The following is a 16,760-nucleotide window of genomic DNA, read 5'->3' as shown; positions in this document are numbered from 1 at the left end:
TTTTTAGGTGTGTCTGTTTTGTCATGGTCATTGTTGACCGTTCATATGACCCCTGCAATTGCATTGTAGCTTATGTGGGGCTTATATAATGGTCAACAGAGACCCTTGACATCAAAGAAAGACACAAAAATTGCATATCGTTTTTGTCCAGATTTAGTTTTCGGAAACGCTAACAATATGGTTCGGATTTTATTTTCCGGACCAGGGGTAATTTTGGAATTTTTGCAGGGCGCAGGAGAGCACAGGAGGGTGGGAAAAATAAAGCCCTCCAAATAATCATACACTTTTTTTCTCTTCTCCTCTTTCATCCACCTATAATGGGTGGTTTAGAGCCCATTTTTTGCCCTAAATAACCAAATCTAATTTGTTTGTGTTCGCTATATGATTTAAATAAGTAGTTTTCACATATATTTGATTTTTCTTTTATGATTTTACTGTCTTATTGCGGCGCGTTATTTTGTTCAACGTCTTGGTGCAACATTATTTTGATTTCTCGTTTTGTTATATGGTGTTCATTCGATGAGATTGTTATGCTAGTTTCGATTGAATGTAAATTTAACAATATCTTTAACGTCTTCAACGTTAAAGACTAAGAAACATAAGTATTCTAGACACTATAATTTCGTCATATTTATAAATTTCGTCACATTTATAAGTATTTTGTCGTTGTATTATACTAATATGAATGTTTTGAATTTGTTCTAAGATTCATCTCTTTTGGTTTTATGAAATTTTGATTTGCTCCGATATATTTTATCAATTTAAATGAATACATTATACATGTCTTTATTTTAGTAAAAAAGAGAGTTATACAACTCAAACAATCCAAAACTAAAATTACCATTTTTTTTTACAGCACAGAAAAAACAAAATCAATAAAATAGTTTTGGTGGGCCCTACCATTTACATATTTAGTATAACTGCTGAGAAGTACAATAAACCATTTTGAAAAGAAGTAGCAGTTGTTTTATTTTCGTCGGTTTGTGCCGTTGAACCTTTTTTCTTTATAAATTGACCACAACCTCGTTTCTTAGCTAGCCAAGTAACCAGGTCTGATTTTTTTCTCAACTTTTTTCTCTCTATAAATTCTTCATTCATCAAAGTATTTAGCCATAACATAACTCAATATTATTTTCTTCTCTAACCTTTGTTTTGCTAAAATGACGAAACAAAATAATGCAGTAACACCAGAATTTAAGTCATGTATTAACAATCTTATCTCTACCGTGGTGTTGCCAAGTGCAGCTACCGTGCCAGAATCTATGGCTTTGATTAATGGGTTTTTGGGTTTTTCTCATAATAATTTTACTAAGAGATTAGAAGAAAGTAAAGTTAATGCTTGGATTGATTCAATGAGAGCTGCTTCACCAACTCGTGTCAAATCTTCAGAAAATGAAGAAAAAAGTTCTTGGATTGTAAGCATAGAAGAACCTTTTTTTTTGTTTTTTTTTTTGTAACATATATAAAATTTAACACACTTGAATTTTTAGTTGACTTGTTCTTGTTTGTGCTTGCAGCTTTATCATCCTTCAGCACTGAAATTGTTTGATCAAATATTGTATAGTGCAAAAGGAAAACAGATTGTGTTTTTTCTTGACTATGATGGAACTCTCTCACCTATTGTTGCGGATCCAGAAAAAGCTTTCATGACTAGAAAGGTATTTTTATTTATTTTTTCCATTGTTATGTTCATTCATAAAATTTCATTTATATTTTGTTACTTTTTATTAATTTGGTTGTGATATTTTTGATGAAACTAGATGAGATCAACACTTAAAGATATAGCAAGAAATTTCCCAACAGCCATAGTGACGGGAAGGTGCAGAGAGAAGGTACATTTTATTCAAAGTAAAAATAACTTTGAAGTGATTATTTAGCATATGATAATAAAAAAAATTATCATGATAATTATTAATTATGGTTCTTAATTTATGATTTTTTTTCAGGTGTTTAACTTTGTAAAATTGGCTGAGCTGTATTATGCAGCAAGCCATGGCATGGACATTATGGGACCAACAAAAAACCGAAGTGCTGAGAAAGTGAGAGAACTTTTTTCACTAATTAATTTTATGTTGAAAAATTTATCTTATTTTTGTTCTTTATGCTTAGCTTTGTGATTTATTACTTTGTTTCAGAGTAATGTTGACAAAGCTGTGTTGTTCCAACCTGCAAGTCAATATCTACCAATGATAGATGAGGTTCGATTTTTTCTTCTTCTCTATTCCCACAAAATTGGCATTTTATGCAACATATAAGATATTAATAATTTGTACTTTATGATATATAATTAATTTCAGGTGTACAAAATATTGTTAGAAAAAACAAAGTCTGTCTCAGGAGCTAAGGTAGAGAACAACAAATTTTGCTTGTCCGTGCATTTTCGTTGTGTTGATGAAAAGGTACTTAATTGTACTCAACATAATTTCTAATTGCTCAATTAGTAGTATAATATTATTTTTGCTGAAAAAAATTGTACCATTAATTTATCTTAATAACCATTTTTTTCAGAGTTGGGCTCCTTTGGCTGAGAAAGTTAGATTGGTGCTTAATGAATACCCAAAACTTAAGCTAACACAAGGAAGAAAAGTGCTTGAGATTCGTCCCACCATCAAATGGGACAAGGGCAAGGCTCTTGAATTTTTGTTGGAATCGTTAGGTAAGTAGTACTAACTAGTGGCGGAGCCAGGATTTTTATAAAGCCTAGGCGAAAAAAAAATTGCAATACATTTATAGGGGTTTACATAAGAAATTGCAAGCAAATAATAAAAAATTTAAAGAAATTGCCCAATTTATAGGGGTTTATATAAGAAATTCAAGGGGATTTACATAAGAAATTGCAAAAAATTTGGGCCGGAGCCCGGGCGAGTGCCCGGGCTCGCCGGGCCTTAGAACCGCCCCTAAGTACTAGTGAGTACATAATCATGAAAAATTAGCATTACTTTGACTAAAGATTATTTCATGATGTGTCCTAATTAGTATAATGTTATTTATTTACTATTCTATAGGATACAAGAACTCAAATGATGTATTCCCAATCTATATCGGGGACGATCGAACCGATGAGGATGCTTTCAAGGTAAAAAAAATTAACTACCTAAATTTAATTACATTACCATAAACTATACTTAGTAAAAAAAATATTCACTTTTAACAATGTGGATATACTTTTAATCAGGTTTTGCGTAGAAGGGCACAAGGGGTTGGTATTCTAGTTTCTAGTGTGCCAAAAGAAACAGATGCTTCCTACACACTACAAGACCCTTCAGATGTAAATATATTCCATTGTTTCAAGCATATTTTGTAATTTAGATATATACATACATTAATGAAATGAATGGTGCAAAATATAATTAAACTAACTTTATGTAATTGAATACAGGTTGAGCATTTTTTGCGGCGATTGGTGGAGTGGAAAAGATCGAGTAATGTGAACCCCACAAGTGCATAGAGTTGTAGATTGTAGATGATGATGAGTTCAAGGAATTGACACCACTTTAGCTCAAATTTGCTTAAAGGGGTGGATTCAATTGTATCACTTTCTTTTTGAAAATGGAAAATTCCATTGTTTCATAAATTTATTTTCTGAGTTATGTTTAAATGAGTTGAAATGAAGAGTAATACAAATTTAAATAATGTTGAACATTATTTTTCATTTTAACTATTCTATAATGAAAAATGAAGAGTAAAAAGCAAATGATATATACTATTTTTGAATCATAACAAAATAATTAGAAAATTAATAAATTAAATGAAATAATACAGACATTCAGTCAAGTTGATTTTAGTACTCATGTTTCCAGCCATATATATATGAGTGTCACTTGATTATTTCAGACAAAATAAGAAAATATTATAAATACAAGAAAGATAAAAGTAATTTTATGAAATTACTCCACTCATTGATCAATATGGTCAATTTTATTACTTTACTCCAAATGTAAAAGAGAACAAATGATCACAAAGTCCAAACATATTGATTGGCAAACACACGTTTGCATGCGCATGCGGATAGTGAAAGACAGATGTTTTTATGCGCAGCTGTCAACTTATTAAATTTGTTGCTCTTGAATTTGTACTTATCGTACATTTGGACATTATATACTCAAATAGATACACTCCAAAACCTGATTTAGACAATCACAAATACCAAATTAGTTAATTACTTAATTTAGCAAATATAATACAGGAAAGAATAATTAATAATGATCCTTATACAAAGTGAATTTCTCACTCATTCACTCTCTCTCCATAGTTGAATTTCCTTGACTTTGCGATGGTTATTATCATGTAAAAATTCTAACATGTATGGAGTACATAATACCACTACTGAATAGTAACTTTCCTTATATGTAATGCTACGATTATAGTAATTGTTCAGTCACGTGTATTATTTTGACCTCGATTGAGTCATAGTTATGGATACGGGATTTCTACCAACTACATTTGTTTATGAACTTACCATGTGAGACTTGAACTTGGTGTCTCTTACCCTCATTTCCACAGTCAGACCCATACCACAGGAGAATAGAGATAGAGATACCGTCTGTCTTGAACTTGGAGTATATATAGATTGTAGTCAAGATTCTTTCTTAGCACGTTGTAAACTAATCAAGAGGTTAGACTCAATGGATCAATGAATCTCTGTTAAGAACAAATTATTTGAGAGAACTTGAGTTTGAATCAATATACTAGATTTTACCTTTTTATGGAGGAGATCATATTTTACTTATCTCTCAGACAAATTCCCGAATTATCAATATCACATTTTTTCCTAAAATATTAGAGGGGTCGAGATAAAAAAATTGTACACCATTTCAATCTTATTGCAATAAAAATTAACACTTCAAGCTCCACAACACATTTGAGTTGGTCTAGTGGTCTTGGTTTGAGACCTTAAAATGTGTTCATCTCAAGGTCTCAAGTTTGATTTCACTTGCTGTCAATTTCGATGAGTTGTGGACGGTGTGGGATTGACCCCACGGATTAATCGATCCTTAGAACAAATATCGGGTTTTAGAAAGAAAACAAAAAACCATGGGCTCCAATTTTGTAAGCACATTAGGATCTAATTTAATACTACTATTTGTCACTTATTATAATTACACTGTTTTTCAGTGTAAAGATCCTCTATATTTGCTTAAAGTAAATGGAGAATGTCATTTAGTAAAAAATAGATACAAAAAAGTATAGTGGATCCCACCACCAAGTGTGTCCCATAAATATTTATACTCTTTTTAACTTTTTTTTGTTTTTATTTCTTCAAATGAAAGAAATGAAGATGGTACTAAATGGAGAGATCCTTAACTCATTTTTGCAATATTAATTAAAATAAGAGCCCGTATGTATTCAAACTATTTCATCCAAAATGAGCACATATATTATTTCTTCGATCACTCTCTTTGGCTCATTTGGGTGTGGTCTCTATTATTTCATCCAATATAGATCTGCTACTAGACTTTCATGAATATACATTGTGTTAGATTTGTTCTTCTTCCAAACAAACGTATGTTATATATGTTCAATTCTTGTAGCAGAAAGATAATTAATGAAATATATTAGATATCTGCATGTTCAACTTTTGTGGTAAATGAGATAGCTAAAGAATAATGTTGAACTCATCTTCTCATTCTTCTTTGTTAATTTCTAGAGTAATTTTTTAGTTTAGATCATTTTTTGAACTGTTAATTAATTGCATTGGCTCGAATACCATATTGATTTTCAGGGCACATGCACATATATATGTGATGGCTCTATCAGCAACCTTGTAGTTGGGTTGTTGCCCATATGTCCAAGAATGAAAAGACACTTGGGACTCGTTGTTTTATGTCGTGGGACTTGCTTCTGTATTCCAACATTTTTTAACATTGTTCAAATTGAAGCTCCATTAATACATAAATGAAGGAAATGTTCTTTCCATTATCAATTTATTAGTTAGTAACGAGGTCCAAGAAGAAAATCTGAGGGGTAGCAATTTTTAACCAATTAATAATTTTCTTCTTGGCCAAGAAGAAAATTATCCGAGCAAAAATGGTTTAGGTTTTGTCTTTCTTAATCGACATGGACATGTAATAATTGTTCAAAGGGTATATGTTCAAAACATAGGTGGGATCATGGATATCATGCCAAATTGGAAATGTGATGATTCCTCCCTTCAGTGTTGTCAATTATCCATGTTCCTAGTTTGGCTGCCTACTGTTAATTCCTCACCTGAATGATGCATTGCATTTTTTTTTCTATAAACTAGCTAATAAGACAACTAACATGTCAATGGATTAATCCTATACGTTATGTATAACCATCATAAAAGTTGGTGGTATGGTCATTGTCTCTTTACTTAGTGTTGCTGTCTAAAGTTGGATAGATCCTCCTATAACTTTGTTTTAGGTTAGAGTACGCCTTTACTCGTTTTAAATTTAATATTGTTTTTCGATGTTGTTGTTTAACTTAAAAGTTAGCTAAAATATCGGTGATTATGCTAAAGAAGAAACTTTATCTTTCGACTGTGGTTTCTTAACTACTCTAAAAAGCATTATGTACGGTGTTTTTGGGTGTTCGAATTACTAAACTAAGGAATGAATAAAGTAAAGATATAGACATAAAGATAAAGTAATTAAAATGCATAAAATAGCTTGTTTGATTGATTGTGTGTTGAATAGAATGTACAAATTTAAAACATATAGGCAAACACTAGTCTTGTTGACCAAACCGACGTGAAGAATAGAAATTAGCCTTGTTCGGCTATTTATCGTGTAATGTGTGAGTTTCCGGCTGTGAGGGTATGTGGCATCCCACATTTGGCTTGCAGTCTTCTTTCACGATATAAACCGTTGATATCATCCACATGTGCACAACTTATTTAAAACATGGCTTCGTTCTCAAAGTCATTTTTGCTTAGTGGTGATATAAACATGGAGCACAAATTGATTGTCTAGTTGTCTGTCCAGTTTCACCGACCTTTAACATATCCCTTGTCTTCACGACCTTCCTATACCATAGTAGTGTCGAGAAAAATTTATCTAACTTATGTATTATTGTCTTTGAGTTCGCCAAACTTATCATCGCACAAGAGAAGCTCGCTTGACTCTAAATCATCTGTCAGCCAATTTCGGCTGACATGTGATTTATTTTTAGGCGTAAAAAACCGTTTAAAAAATTCTCTAAATGGAATAAAATACACTTCTACACTTTCCCCCAACCTTATTCCATGTGGTCAAGGTGCTTAGAACATAGTAGTCAAATATAGTTACCAAACACGTGGAATTAAAATTAAACAAAACATGACAATAGTTTCAAAATAATTCTCACTTATAGAGAAACCCCTCTTGTACCTCCCAACTTGTATACTAGGTATCTGTCATCTTTTGTCAGACAGTTAGAAAAAGACATCAGCACAAGATTTAACTTCCAACAATCTTTAATTAATGGGACACATGGTATGAGACTTGGAGCAGCAGGCAGCTGGCATCATCACAGGAATTAGGAACACTAAATCCTGAACATATTATATTAATTATGGTCATTATTATATATTTAGCACACAGTTTCTAAAGCTAAAGTAAATATCTGCATAATAAACTAACAGAAGCAAAGAGCATATATTGTTTGATTCTAATTAGCAACATTTCTTATTTTGAAAAATATAAAGCCCATCCCTTATGCTTAATTAGGATAACAATGAAACTAATTGAACATAAGTTCTATGATTGCTTAGAAAGAGATTGGGCACACAGATTTGACTGAGGCCACCTGAATTAAATATCATCAAAGTGGAACCTTAAAATAGTGAAATTATATAGAATGAAGAGATCTAATTTTTAGTTTAATGTGTTATTTTTCAAGAGGTTAGGTGTATGAAAGGGAAACCCACTATAGTTTTATGAATCTTAGAAAATGGTTGAAGAGGAGTTGGAATCCACTCATAGTGCTTGATTTGAATAAGACATTGAGATACTACTTAATGGGGACACCAAACATGCTTCAAAGCCTTAAGAAACCCATGCCTTCATTTTCATTAATGTAAAGAAACATGATAAATATTAACGAGTGCTTCCGGAACACTTTTTAAACATCCAAAATGGTAAGATTTTATGAAAGTTTATGTAGCTATTGCATTGAAATTGAAGTCTTTACATTTTTAAAAAAATAATTTCTTTATTAAAAATGCTTAAATAATGTTCCAGAAACACTCGTTAACAAGACCTGACAAATATAAGTTGCCACTAGATTCAATTTCATCATTCCATGCCTTAAATTGAAATAAACAATGACATGGAACCTTCAATTATTGCTACAAAAACGGACACTACCCCCCACATCCCTTTTATTTAAGTCAAATTGCTCTCACTCACTTGGGTGTCAGTGTGTCACACATAGGTGTGTGACAAAATTATAAAGCCTACTTTTTTTTTTGAAGCAGTTATAAAGCCTACTTGTTATACTACATTACTAATACTACCTCCGTCCCGATTTATCTGAGGCAGTTTGGTTTTTCACACAGATTAAGAAAAATGTATAAATAAAGGGGAAAGTAGAATATATTGGCTCTGTTTGGTAAACCCAAAAAAAGAGCTTTTAGCTCTTAGCTTTTAGCTTATAAGCTCATTTGACAAAAAAAACTCTGTTTGGTAACACTTTAGCTCTGTTTGGTACAACGAGCTTATAGCTTATTTGAAGAGCTTATAAGCTATTTTTCAGAAGCTACTTCAAGTAGCTTTTGAGCTTATAGCTTTTAGCTTCTCATTTTTTCTTCCATATTTACCCTTATTATTCAAAGCAAAAGCTATCAGCTAATTTTACCAAACACTTCAACTAGCTTATCAGCTAAAAGCTATCAGCTAGCTTATCAGCTACTATCAGCTAATTTTACCAAACAGAGCCATTGTATTGGGAATGATGAAAGTAGTATTAATTAGAGTTATATTGTATTGGGAATGATGAAAGTTGTATTGAAAATTGAAATGACTCAGTTATTTTGGGACATTTTTTTATAGAAAATGGGTCAGATATTCCGGGACGGAGGGAATACATTGTTATATACTCCCTCCGTCCCTTAATGTAACCACCCATTTGATTTTATTTTTGTCCCTAAATGTAACCCCCTTTTCAAATTACTAGATGCATTTATTACTTTTTTCCTAAACATACCCCTAATTAATACTACTAACTTGTCTTGAAATATGAATAGTCAAATTTAATACACATACAAACAAAGGACAATTTGGTAATATTAATACACAAAACAGACACATTAATTACACTGACAACTTTTCTTAAGAAATGTGAAAAATGCAAAGGGGGGTTACATTAAGGGACGGAGGGAGTAGTTTTGGGATGGTATATTGATGAAATTAATATAAGATACATGTATACCTTTCAGTTATATAAGTTATAAACTTTATGGTCCCAATAAACCACTCCTAGGAATAAAAAATGACCCATGGAAAGTTTAATTGTCAGATACACTCTGCAGTCCTAATTTGACAGATCAGACTAATCTTATTTGGATATGTTTAAGAATTTTTCATTGGCCTCTTAATTAAAATACTCAATCATCCTGAACAACTATAGTCTATATATGGTTATCAATTAAAATATTAGGCAACTACACTGTTATTTTACATTAACAATTAAGTTAGCTATGTACCAACCATGTGGTTCTATGCAATGTTTTGTTTTTGTACTAGTATAGTTTGTAAAAGAGATAGGACTCTAAAATGGATCTTCATAGCATAGCCATAGGCATGTCTACTTTGTACCTAAGGATTGGTCCCCACATTGAGGGTCGAGCAATACATAAATTTTGATTGTCGTATGTATGCATTGCCCCAAACTACAAGAAACATAGTACAATATGTCAATTAAGGTAAGTTGTTGGTTAGCACTAGTATTGAATTAAGTATATTTGATAAGTATGGTTTCTTATGAGCAAGTTGCTAGTGTTGAAGGGAGCAAAACAGTGGGTATGTTACTTTCAAGTTTCCATCATTTACGGTTGGTTAATTAGGTGGATAAGTACAATTGAAAGTTAGTAGTGAAATTGTTATTATATACAAAGAAGAAGAAATATATATAATATGACGTGAACATTATATCTTTTACAAAAATGTTTCGTCGACGTTAGAAATGACATGAGACCTCGAGGAGGAGCACACTCCCAGGTCCCAATACTACCAGACCAACCCAAGTGGGTTGACATCAAATACTATATTCCAAACACATTCTAGACGATTTCTGATTTATATTAATTCTTTCTCACATTTTAGAATCTGAACACACTAAAATTGGGTATACTTTATACGATATTTGGTATTCGTTGTCGAAATTATGTCTAAATACCGGTGTTGTATTTTTTTTTTGGTAATTGCTCTTCTCTCATCTGTTTTTGCTCATTCTCGTCAAATAGTCGAGTGTGAGTTAACTTATGCAAGTGTATTTTCAACGTGAATTAACTCACATGGCGGAAATGAGCAAAAACAGATGGGAGAAGGGCAATTCATTTTTTTTTTTTTGGCTTACTTAGCTTTGGGCTTATACCATGCATCCATCCAGCTTTTGTAGTCGTATGGGACAGATATTTTTTTCGCTTGAAAAATTGTATGGGACAGATATTGTTTTGTAACCATAATGAGTAAGAAAGTAGCTTTGGTGAGTGTACAATAATGCCAAAGAAAATGCTTATATGGCTGGCGTTTTAACTTTTACTTATATATAGAAGCAGCAACTTTTAATGAGTAGAGTAGCACTATATTTGTAACACGTACAGAGTATAGAGACCACCACTGAGTCACTGACTGCTTAAGAGGGAAGTTTTTTTTTGGATATTTGGCAACTTTTCTAATGCTTTGGTTTCTTCTTTTCCAGAGTCTGCATTAAAGCTTGGGAGAATCCTCTCCTCTGTTTTGCACTTAGAAGTTGGAGATGTCCATTTTAAAAATAATTTTTTGGTATTATCTCTTTGATTCTCATGATAAACGAGTCTTGATAATCTGAAATTAGGTCAAAATGTAAGTAAACATAGGGACCAATACCAATATTTTTACAAAGTGCAGGGACCAATGCCAAACAAAAAAAAGTACAGGGACCAATGCCAAAATCTGATGAAAGTGCAGGGATCAATGACACATTTAAACCTATTTAGAACATTGGCTTTTTTAGATGTTATTGATACTATTTATAAGTATTTTATATTATTTAAATATAAATAAAAAATGGCTCTTTTTGAATTTTTTTGCGTCTTTTTATTAGAGACCAATTTTTAAGATTAAAACAGGGTCTCTAAATTATGAGGTCTGACCTTGCTACCTAAATATATTTGCTTAAGAGAGTCTTCCTGGATCCCAGAGAGATCATCAAAGTGTTTAACATTGCATTTACTATTGAGTTAATCTAAGAATACATAAAAAGATTAAGCAAAGATTAAGCTTGATATCAGGCATGTAGGAAACATCTCTCAACATTAGTTCCTTATTAACTCTTATGTTATAGACCTTCGAAAAGAATATGCATCTTGTTAGTATAAGTAATATCAATTAATTATCATAAGTTTTCCTTCGACCAGACGGTCTCATTTCTTGGAAGGCATGCATCAAGATTCCTCTCATTTCAATGTAAGTTTACTTAATTCTTCGGTCCCTTTTCCCATAAGCATACTAGGAGCAACTAATTGAATATCCTTAGAAAAATATTTGATACTTGGCTTAACATCCTTCTTGAATCCAAACATAAAACCATAATTTTTGTAGCATATATATTTCAACGATATGATCATGTTTTCCACAAAAGCTACACCATTTTGTGTTCTAATTCCCTTTCCCTCTACCAGGAGGTTTCTTGCTCTCAACAAGATTAATAAGAGAAGAGGACTCCTCTTGAACATGAATTTAACCATTTTTTCTCTCATGTTAAAGAGTGGTAATAGGAGTGGTAAATGATTAATCAATTGAATTTGATATTTTATCATTGCAAAATTGTCATTTTGACATTTGTGTAAATACATGACATTGAGAAATTGGACAATAATTTTCCAATTTCGAAAAGAATACTCATCCAAGTGTAAAAACCAACGGAGAGCATCTTGCTTCAAATGGGTGAATTGTTCTTTAAGATTTTTGCACGCTTTAGAAGCAAGACCTTATAGATAATGTTTTATGATTGAAGGAGAAATTAAACTGATAATCCAAGAATGGACGATATTCTTGCAAGATTCCCAAGAGTCGTAGGTCGAGTCACATTGAACCATCAACAACCATGGATTTATTTTAACCAATGAGAGGTTTACACATCGAATGTGTCCAAAAGTGATAATTAGCAGGGGTCAATTTGCTTGATGATAAGAGAAGTCGGATGATTTTAATTAGGATATGCACATAATGGGGATTCACTGTCTTATAGCGGACGGAAAAACCACCACGCAAAAATGATCGATTGGAGAAGAAGTAGGACTTGAACCAGCTCCCCCACACTGTAATCCAGAAAAACCAACCACCTGCCCTATTATCTACTCTTTGTTTTAACTTGAAACCGTTTAGTATTCAAGATCCATAACATACCAAACGATATTATATCGATGAAGGAAATTATAAACATTATACACGTGATATAACACGTCTATCGTGAGGCAAACAAATTTGCAAATGTTTTTGCTATGTTTAGGTTGAATAGGTCTAATAGGCTTAGAACTTTCCTCATAGTTCCCAACTTTACGTTTTGTGTTATGTTAGTTGATAAGAGCTATGTATAAAGCTTATGTATAGAATATTACAATCGCCAACAAAAAATGTATCTTGTGTCAAGATTAAGCGAATCAATATAGAAGAGATAAATCATTCAAAATTAACAACACCTGAATTTTTTTCGAGCTATACAATTGCTACAATAACTAGTGTCGTTTAGTTTGACATTGTTGAGAAACTACACGATTGGTTTTTGCCATTGTATCCACCGTTATTTGACGATTGGTTTTTGCCAATGTATCCACCGTTACTTGGCATGAAACGTCGTATTTCATTGATCCACTATGCAACAATCCCATTTTCATTTGGGCTTGGAGATGAATTAATAAGGTAAATGTAACATGCACTTTCCTTTGGTCATTTGTCGCGCTTTCTTCCACCTCCTTAGGCAATTTGGTTGTTGAACCTTTTAAAGTTACATCAAACATGGTTGAATTTTGATTGGATAGAGAGAAAGTTGGATAAGCACCTGAAGCAATTTTTTGTCTTTTTAAAGAGAGGGAAATATCACCTCCTTTATACAAAATGTCCACATTTGAATTTGGATTTTGGGCTTGTAAAGTGATTTTGTATTGTGGGTGGGGTTTGGTATGTAAGAGAAACCCTTGGATAGAAAATTTTGGGTCCTTTGGCGTAAGAACCATGGAAAATAGGCTACCAAGAACAACTCCAATCAATATTACAACCGCTATGAAGAAAATGAACACAAAACACCAACAACACATCCGATTTTTCTCCTTCGGGGGAGAGCTTCGACGTTGCTCAGCAAGGCGCGCATTTTCAGGTGGTGGAACGCGGTAGATTTGGTCCTTAGGGACTTGGACAACGTAGGTGTTGGGGTTAATGTTAGGTAATTGGGGTTTGGAATTAGAATCATGTGGAGGAGGAGGTGGCGGCGGTGAGGCCCGCTCCTCCATGGGAGTATGGGGAGCGGTGGGTGGAGATAGGGTAGAAAGTGATGGTTTTGAAATAGAGGGGTGGTATTAGAAAAGAAGAGAGGGCGTAGTTTGCATGGGAAATGGAAGTACGTACTATGCATGAGAGGAGATAATTTGCGATTGAGAGAGAAAGGGGTAAAGCTTTGGTTGAAAAAGTGAGAGAATGAGGAGACATCCTAATAATAGATTAGATTAATTAGAAGATTTAGAGCTCCTTTAACGGGTCAATGTCATCTAAATAAAAGTTCCCATACATTTCCTCTAAAAAAAAGTTCCCATATATAGCAAAAAATATAGGGGGGTTTTCAAATCTAAATAAATTCGTTTTCATTTAATCTTTTGACTCTCTCTATTTATTATTTTTGGTAAATGACTCTGCATTTGTATTTCAATTGTATGTATGATAGTATAATAATGAATATCAAAAGAAAACCGTACAAATTAATCACAAAACTATATATGTATATAATAGAAATTTGAATAATATTTCATTTATCAATCACTTTGTAACTAGGTAGTATAATGTTAACAACCTTTAATACTAACGATGATGTTCTAAGTGCATTTTCTAACATTGTCCAAGCACAGGGTAAGGCATCCCAAGCATCCTGGGCATTATATACATTTCATTCAGAAATCGGCCAAGTTTAGTTTGCTAGACTCAGAGGAGCTATGCTTTCTGGCCTCTCAATTGCTCCTTAGGCTGAAAAATATCCTTCATAAGTTATCTGTCAAAGGAGCAATGCTTTTCTACACTGAATATTTTTCTAAGATGCATATTTGTGACTTATTTTATAAGTATATGTAATATATGTGTATTCGTAATCGTCGAGTATCTTATAAATATCCGATTCAATATTTTTTTAAAATCAAAATAATTAATTCTAATACTCCATAGGTATGTATTTGTAGAATATTTGTATTCGATACGTATCCGACACAGATACGTCTTCATATATGGAGTATCCAGATTTCATAGGTTAAAACTTAAAAAAATGTCTTTTGAAAGTTATCCATCAAACAGTTTTAGCATTTTTGGGAGGCCTGAAAGACATTCAGGGGCCAAAAAAGTAATTATCAACTCAAAGTGGGTTGGAGAGGCCCAATACTCTCTACACCACAAGACACACAGTAATAAAAATAAAAAGGAGTTGATATCCGCACCCCACATTTGAACAACTTGAAAGTTAAAGGCTTTTCGGTTTATATTATTTTGGAAAAATCTCTTTTACTTTTGAAAGTGAGACTTGGGATTTAAGAGTGTGCTTTTTTCTAGGTTTAAGGTTTTAATTTTCTTGGGGTTAACAATTTCTAGGTTGGTTAATCTATACAAAGTATTGTGCTGGCTTCAATTAGACTTTTCGTTAATAGACGATGTGGTTAAACCCCCATATAGTCAGTATTTGGATGGGTTATGGATTTTTTTTTAAAAAAATATATCTTAAAAGTAAGAAAGCACACTTAAAACAAGTCAAACAAAGAGGATTCTATCTTGTCGGAGTATGATTTCAAAGATTTCATTTGTTTGCCTTTTTTTAATAAACACATGTATTATGTATTTTTAAATTTAAGTATATAATTCAACTAGAAAGTTACTACCTCCGTTCCTTTTTAAGTGTCACTTTTTAATATTTTACACAAACCAAGACACTCAATAAATGTTACTTTTTCTTATACAATAATCTATACTTTTACTATAATAGCCTTAGTCATTTAATATCTTATTTCATATATTTCTCTCTCCACAATAAATAACTAAGGGTAATGTTGGTAAAACAACATTTATTGTTGCATTGAACTTTGAAAGTGACAGTTAAATAGGAACAAAAATTTTCTCCAAAAGTGACACTTAAAAAGGAACGGAGGGAGTACTTATCATTGACTCGTTGACCTAAACCTAACTGAGGGAAACAATGTTTTTAAAGTTGAACAAAAACACCAATCAATTTGTCGGTTGGTTTGATCCTGCTTAATACTTGTATTGCAGTCTAGTTGAATTAATATTGAACTGGTTCAACAATAGTAGATGAGAATGTGAATGTCCTTCTCAATCACCTATTTTCACATTGTACAAGTCCTTCACTCTAACTTTCAAATTCTCTCAAAATGTTTTCCTTCACATCCTACACCCTCACATTCTAAATTATAAACTTTAGTTTACAATGAACATTTGTCTCTCAAAATGTTTTTTCTTCACATCCTACACCCTCACATTCTAAATTATAAACTTTAGTTTACAATGAACATTTGTCAATGATTATACATTATAAACTAAATTTTATGGTGAAGAAAATAATGAAAAATCCGTTCACCGTAAATTACAGTTTACAGCTTAAAGTTATTAAAAATGTTCACAATGATTTGAAGTCGATGGTGAACAAAAGTACTTTCCATTATTTCATTGTAAACTACATTATACAATTTGAGAAATGTTTGACAATTTTTTAGTTGTCCAACGCAGTGTGTGTGTATATATATATATATATATATATATATATATATATCTAACACTTCCTCTCCGGAAAAAAAAGAGTTTGTGGTCAAGAACAAGAACACCAGATTTGTCCCAAATTCTTTTTGTTTAAGTTAAAAGGTAATATGATCATGACAAATTTTCACATACTTAGTTTTAACTAAGTATTTAACTAAACCATAACAAATGTTTAGCCTCTAATTGTCATAACAATTAGAGAAAATAAAAGAAAGGGAGGTACCTGAATCGTCAGAAGGTAAAGGCTCTGATACCAAACGTGAGTTATTTGTGCGGAAGCAATTATATATGTAGAGTAAGTATGGAAATAAGAAGATTTTATTATACAAAAGGAGAGGTTACAAAGAGATATTAAAACTGAGAAAAGAAAAGTGTGTCTAAAACAAACACAAACTTCCCTTATATAGGGAAATAAGGTTAACTATTTGAACCGGAAAAAAGACTACTGTAGAAATAAGTAGCCGGTACACTAAATTATTACAACACGACAAACCACTGCTAAAGCCGGGTACACATTGGGCCCCATCGACACTTTTTCAATGATAACAACACGACAAATTAAAACAAAGAATTCAAAAAGAAAAAAGGAAAAGATTCTTT

General features: G+C 32.2%; 2 protein-coding genes and 1 long non-coding RNA gene across 3 annotated transcripts; 1 reads left to right on the top strand and 2 right to left on the bottom strand.

The window, feature by feature from the left end:
• The first annotated feature begins 1,040 nt into the window (after positions 1-1,040).
• On the top strand, positions 1,041-3,574 carry LOC146940151 (putative trehalose-phosphate phosphatase J). The gene is made up of 10 exons (XM_085753771.1): positions 1,041-1,415; positions 1,518-1,658; positions 1,761-1,832; positions 1,947-2,039; positions 2,136-2,198; positions 2,298-2,399; positions 2,509-2,656; positions 3,006-3,076; positions 3,176-3,268; positions 3,380-3,574. The coding sequence occupies exons 1-10, from the start codon at positions 1,161-1,163 to the stop codon at positions 3,446-3,448; spliced, it is 1,107 nt and encodes a 368-aa protein (XP_085609897.1). The 5' UTR covers positions 1,041-1,160; the 3' UTR covers positions 3,449-3,574.
• A 3,037-nt stretch (positions 3,575-6,611) lies between these two features.
• Positions 6,612-16,533, bottom strand: LOC146940149 (uncharacterized). Its single transcript, XR_015031898.1, has 2 exons — positions 16,384-16,533; positions 6,612-10,985 (listed from the first exon to the last, which is right to left on the bottom strand). It is a non-coding gene; the product is annotated as an uncharacterized LOC146940149 (long non-coding RNA).
• Positions 12,783-13,762, bottom strand: LOC146940150 (NDR1/HIN1-like protein 13). The gene has a single exon (XM_085753770.1). It carries the CDS (start codon positions 13,646-13,648, stop codon positions 12,878-12,880), a length of 771 nt encoding a protein of 256 aa, XP_085609896.1. The 5' UTR covers positions 13,649-13,762; the 3' UTR covers positions 12,783-12,877.
• Positions 16,534-16,760: the final 227 nt, after the last annotated feature.

Source organism: Medicago sativa, chromosome 3, assembly GCF_051527215.1.
Source record: "Medicago sativa cultivar Bolivia chromosome 3, Bolivia_mono, whole genome shotgun sequence".
In the NCBI taxonomy this organism is placed as follows: domain Eukaryota; kingdom Viridiplantae; phylum Streptophyta; class Magnoliopsida; order Fabales; family Fabaceae; genus Medicago; species Medicago sativa.
The sequence above is the reverse complement of the archived record's forward strand: the minus strand, read 5'-3'. Positions and strand labels throughout refer to the sequence as shown.

Coding starts and splice junctions, on each gene's coding strand:
- LOC146940150 (XM_085753770.1), bottom strand. CDS start 13,648: ATGGAGGAGCGGGCCTCACCGCCGCCACCTCCTCCTCCACATGATTCT.
- LOC146940151 (XM_085753771.1), top strand. CDS start 1,161: ATGACGAAACAAAATAATGCAGTAACACCAGAATTTAAGTCATGTATT. Junction 2,400..2,508: donor TTCGTTGTGTTGATGAAAAG/GTACTTAATTGT, acceptor CATTTTTTTCAG/AGTTGGGCTCCTTTGGCTGA. Junction 3,077..3,175: donor CCGATGAGGATGCTTTCAAG/GTAAAAAAAATT, acceptor ACTTTTAATCAG/GTTTTGCGTAGAAGGGCACA.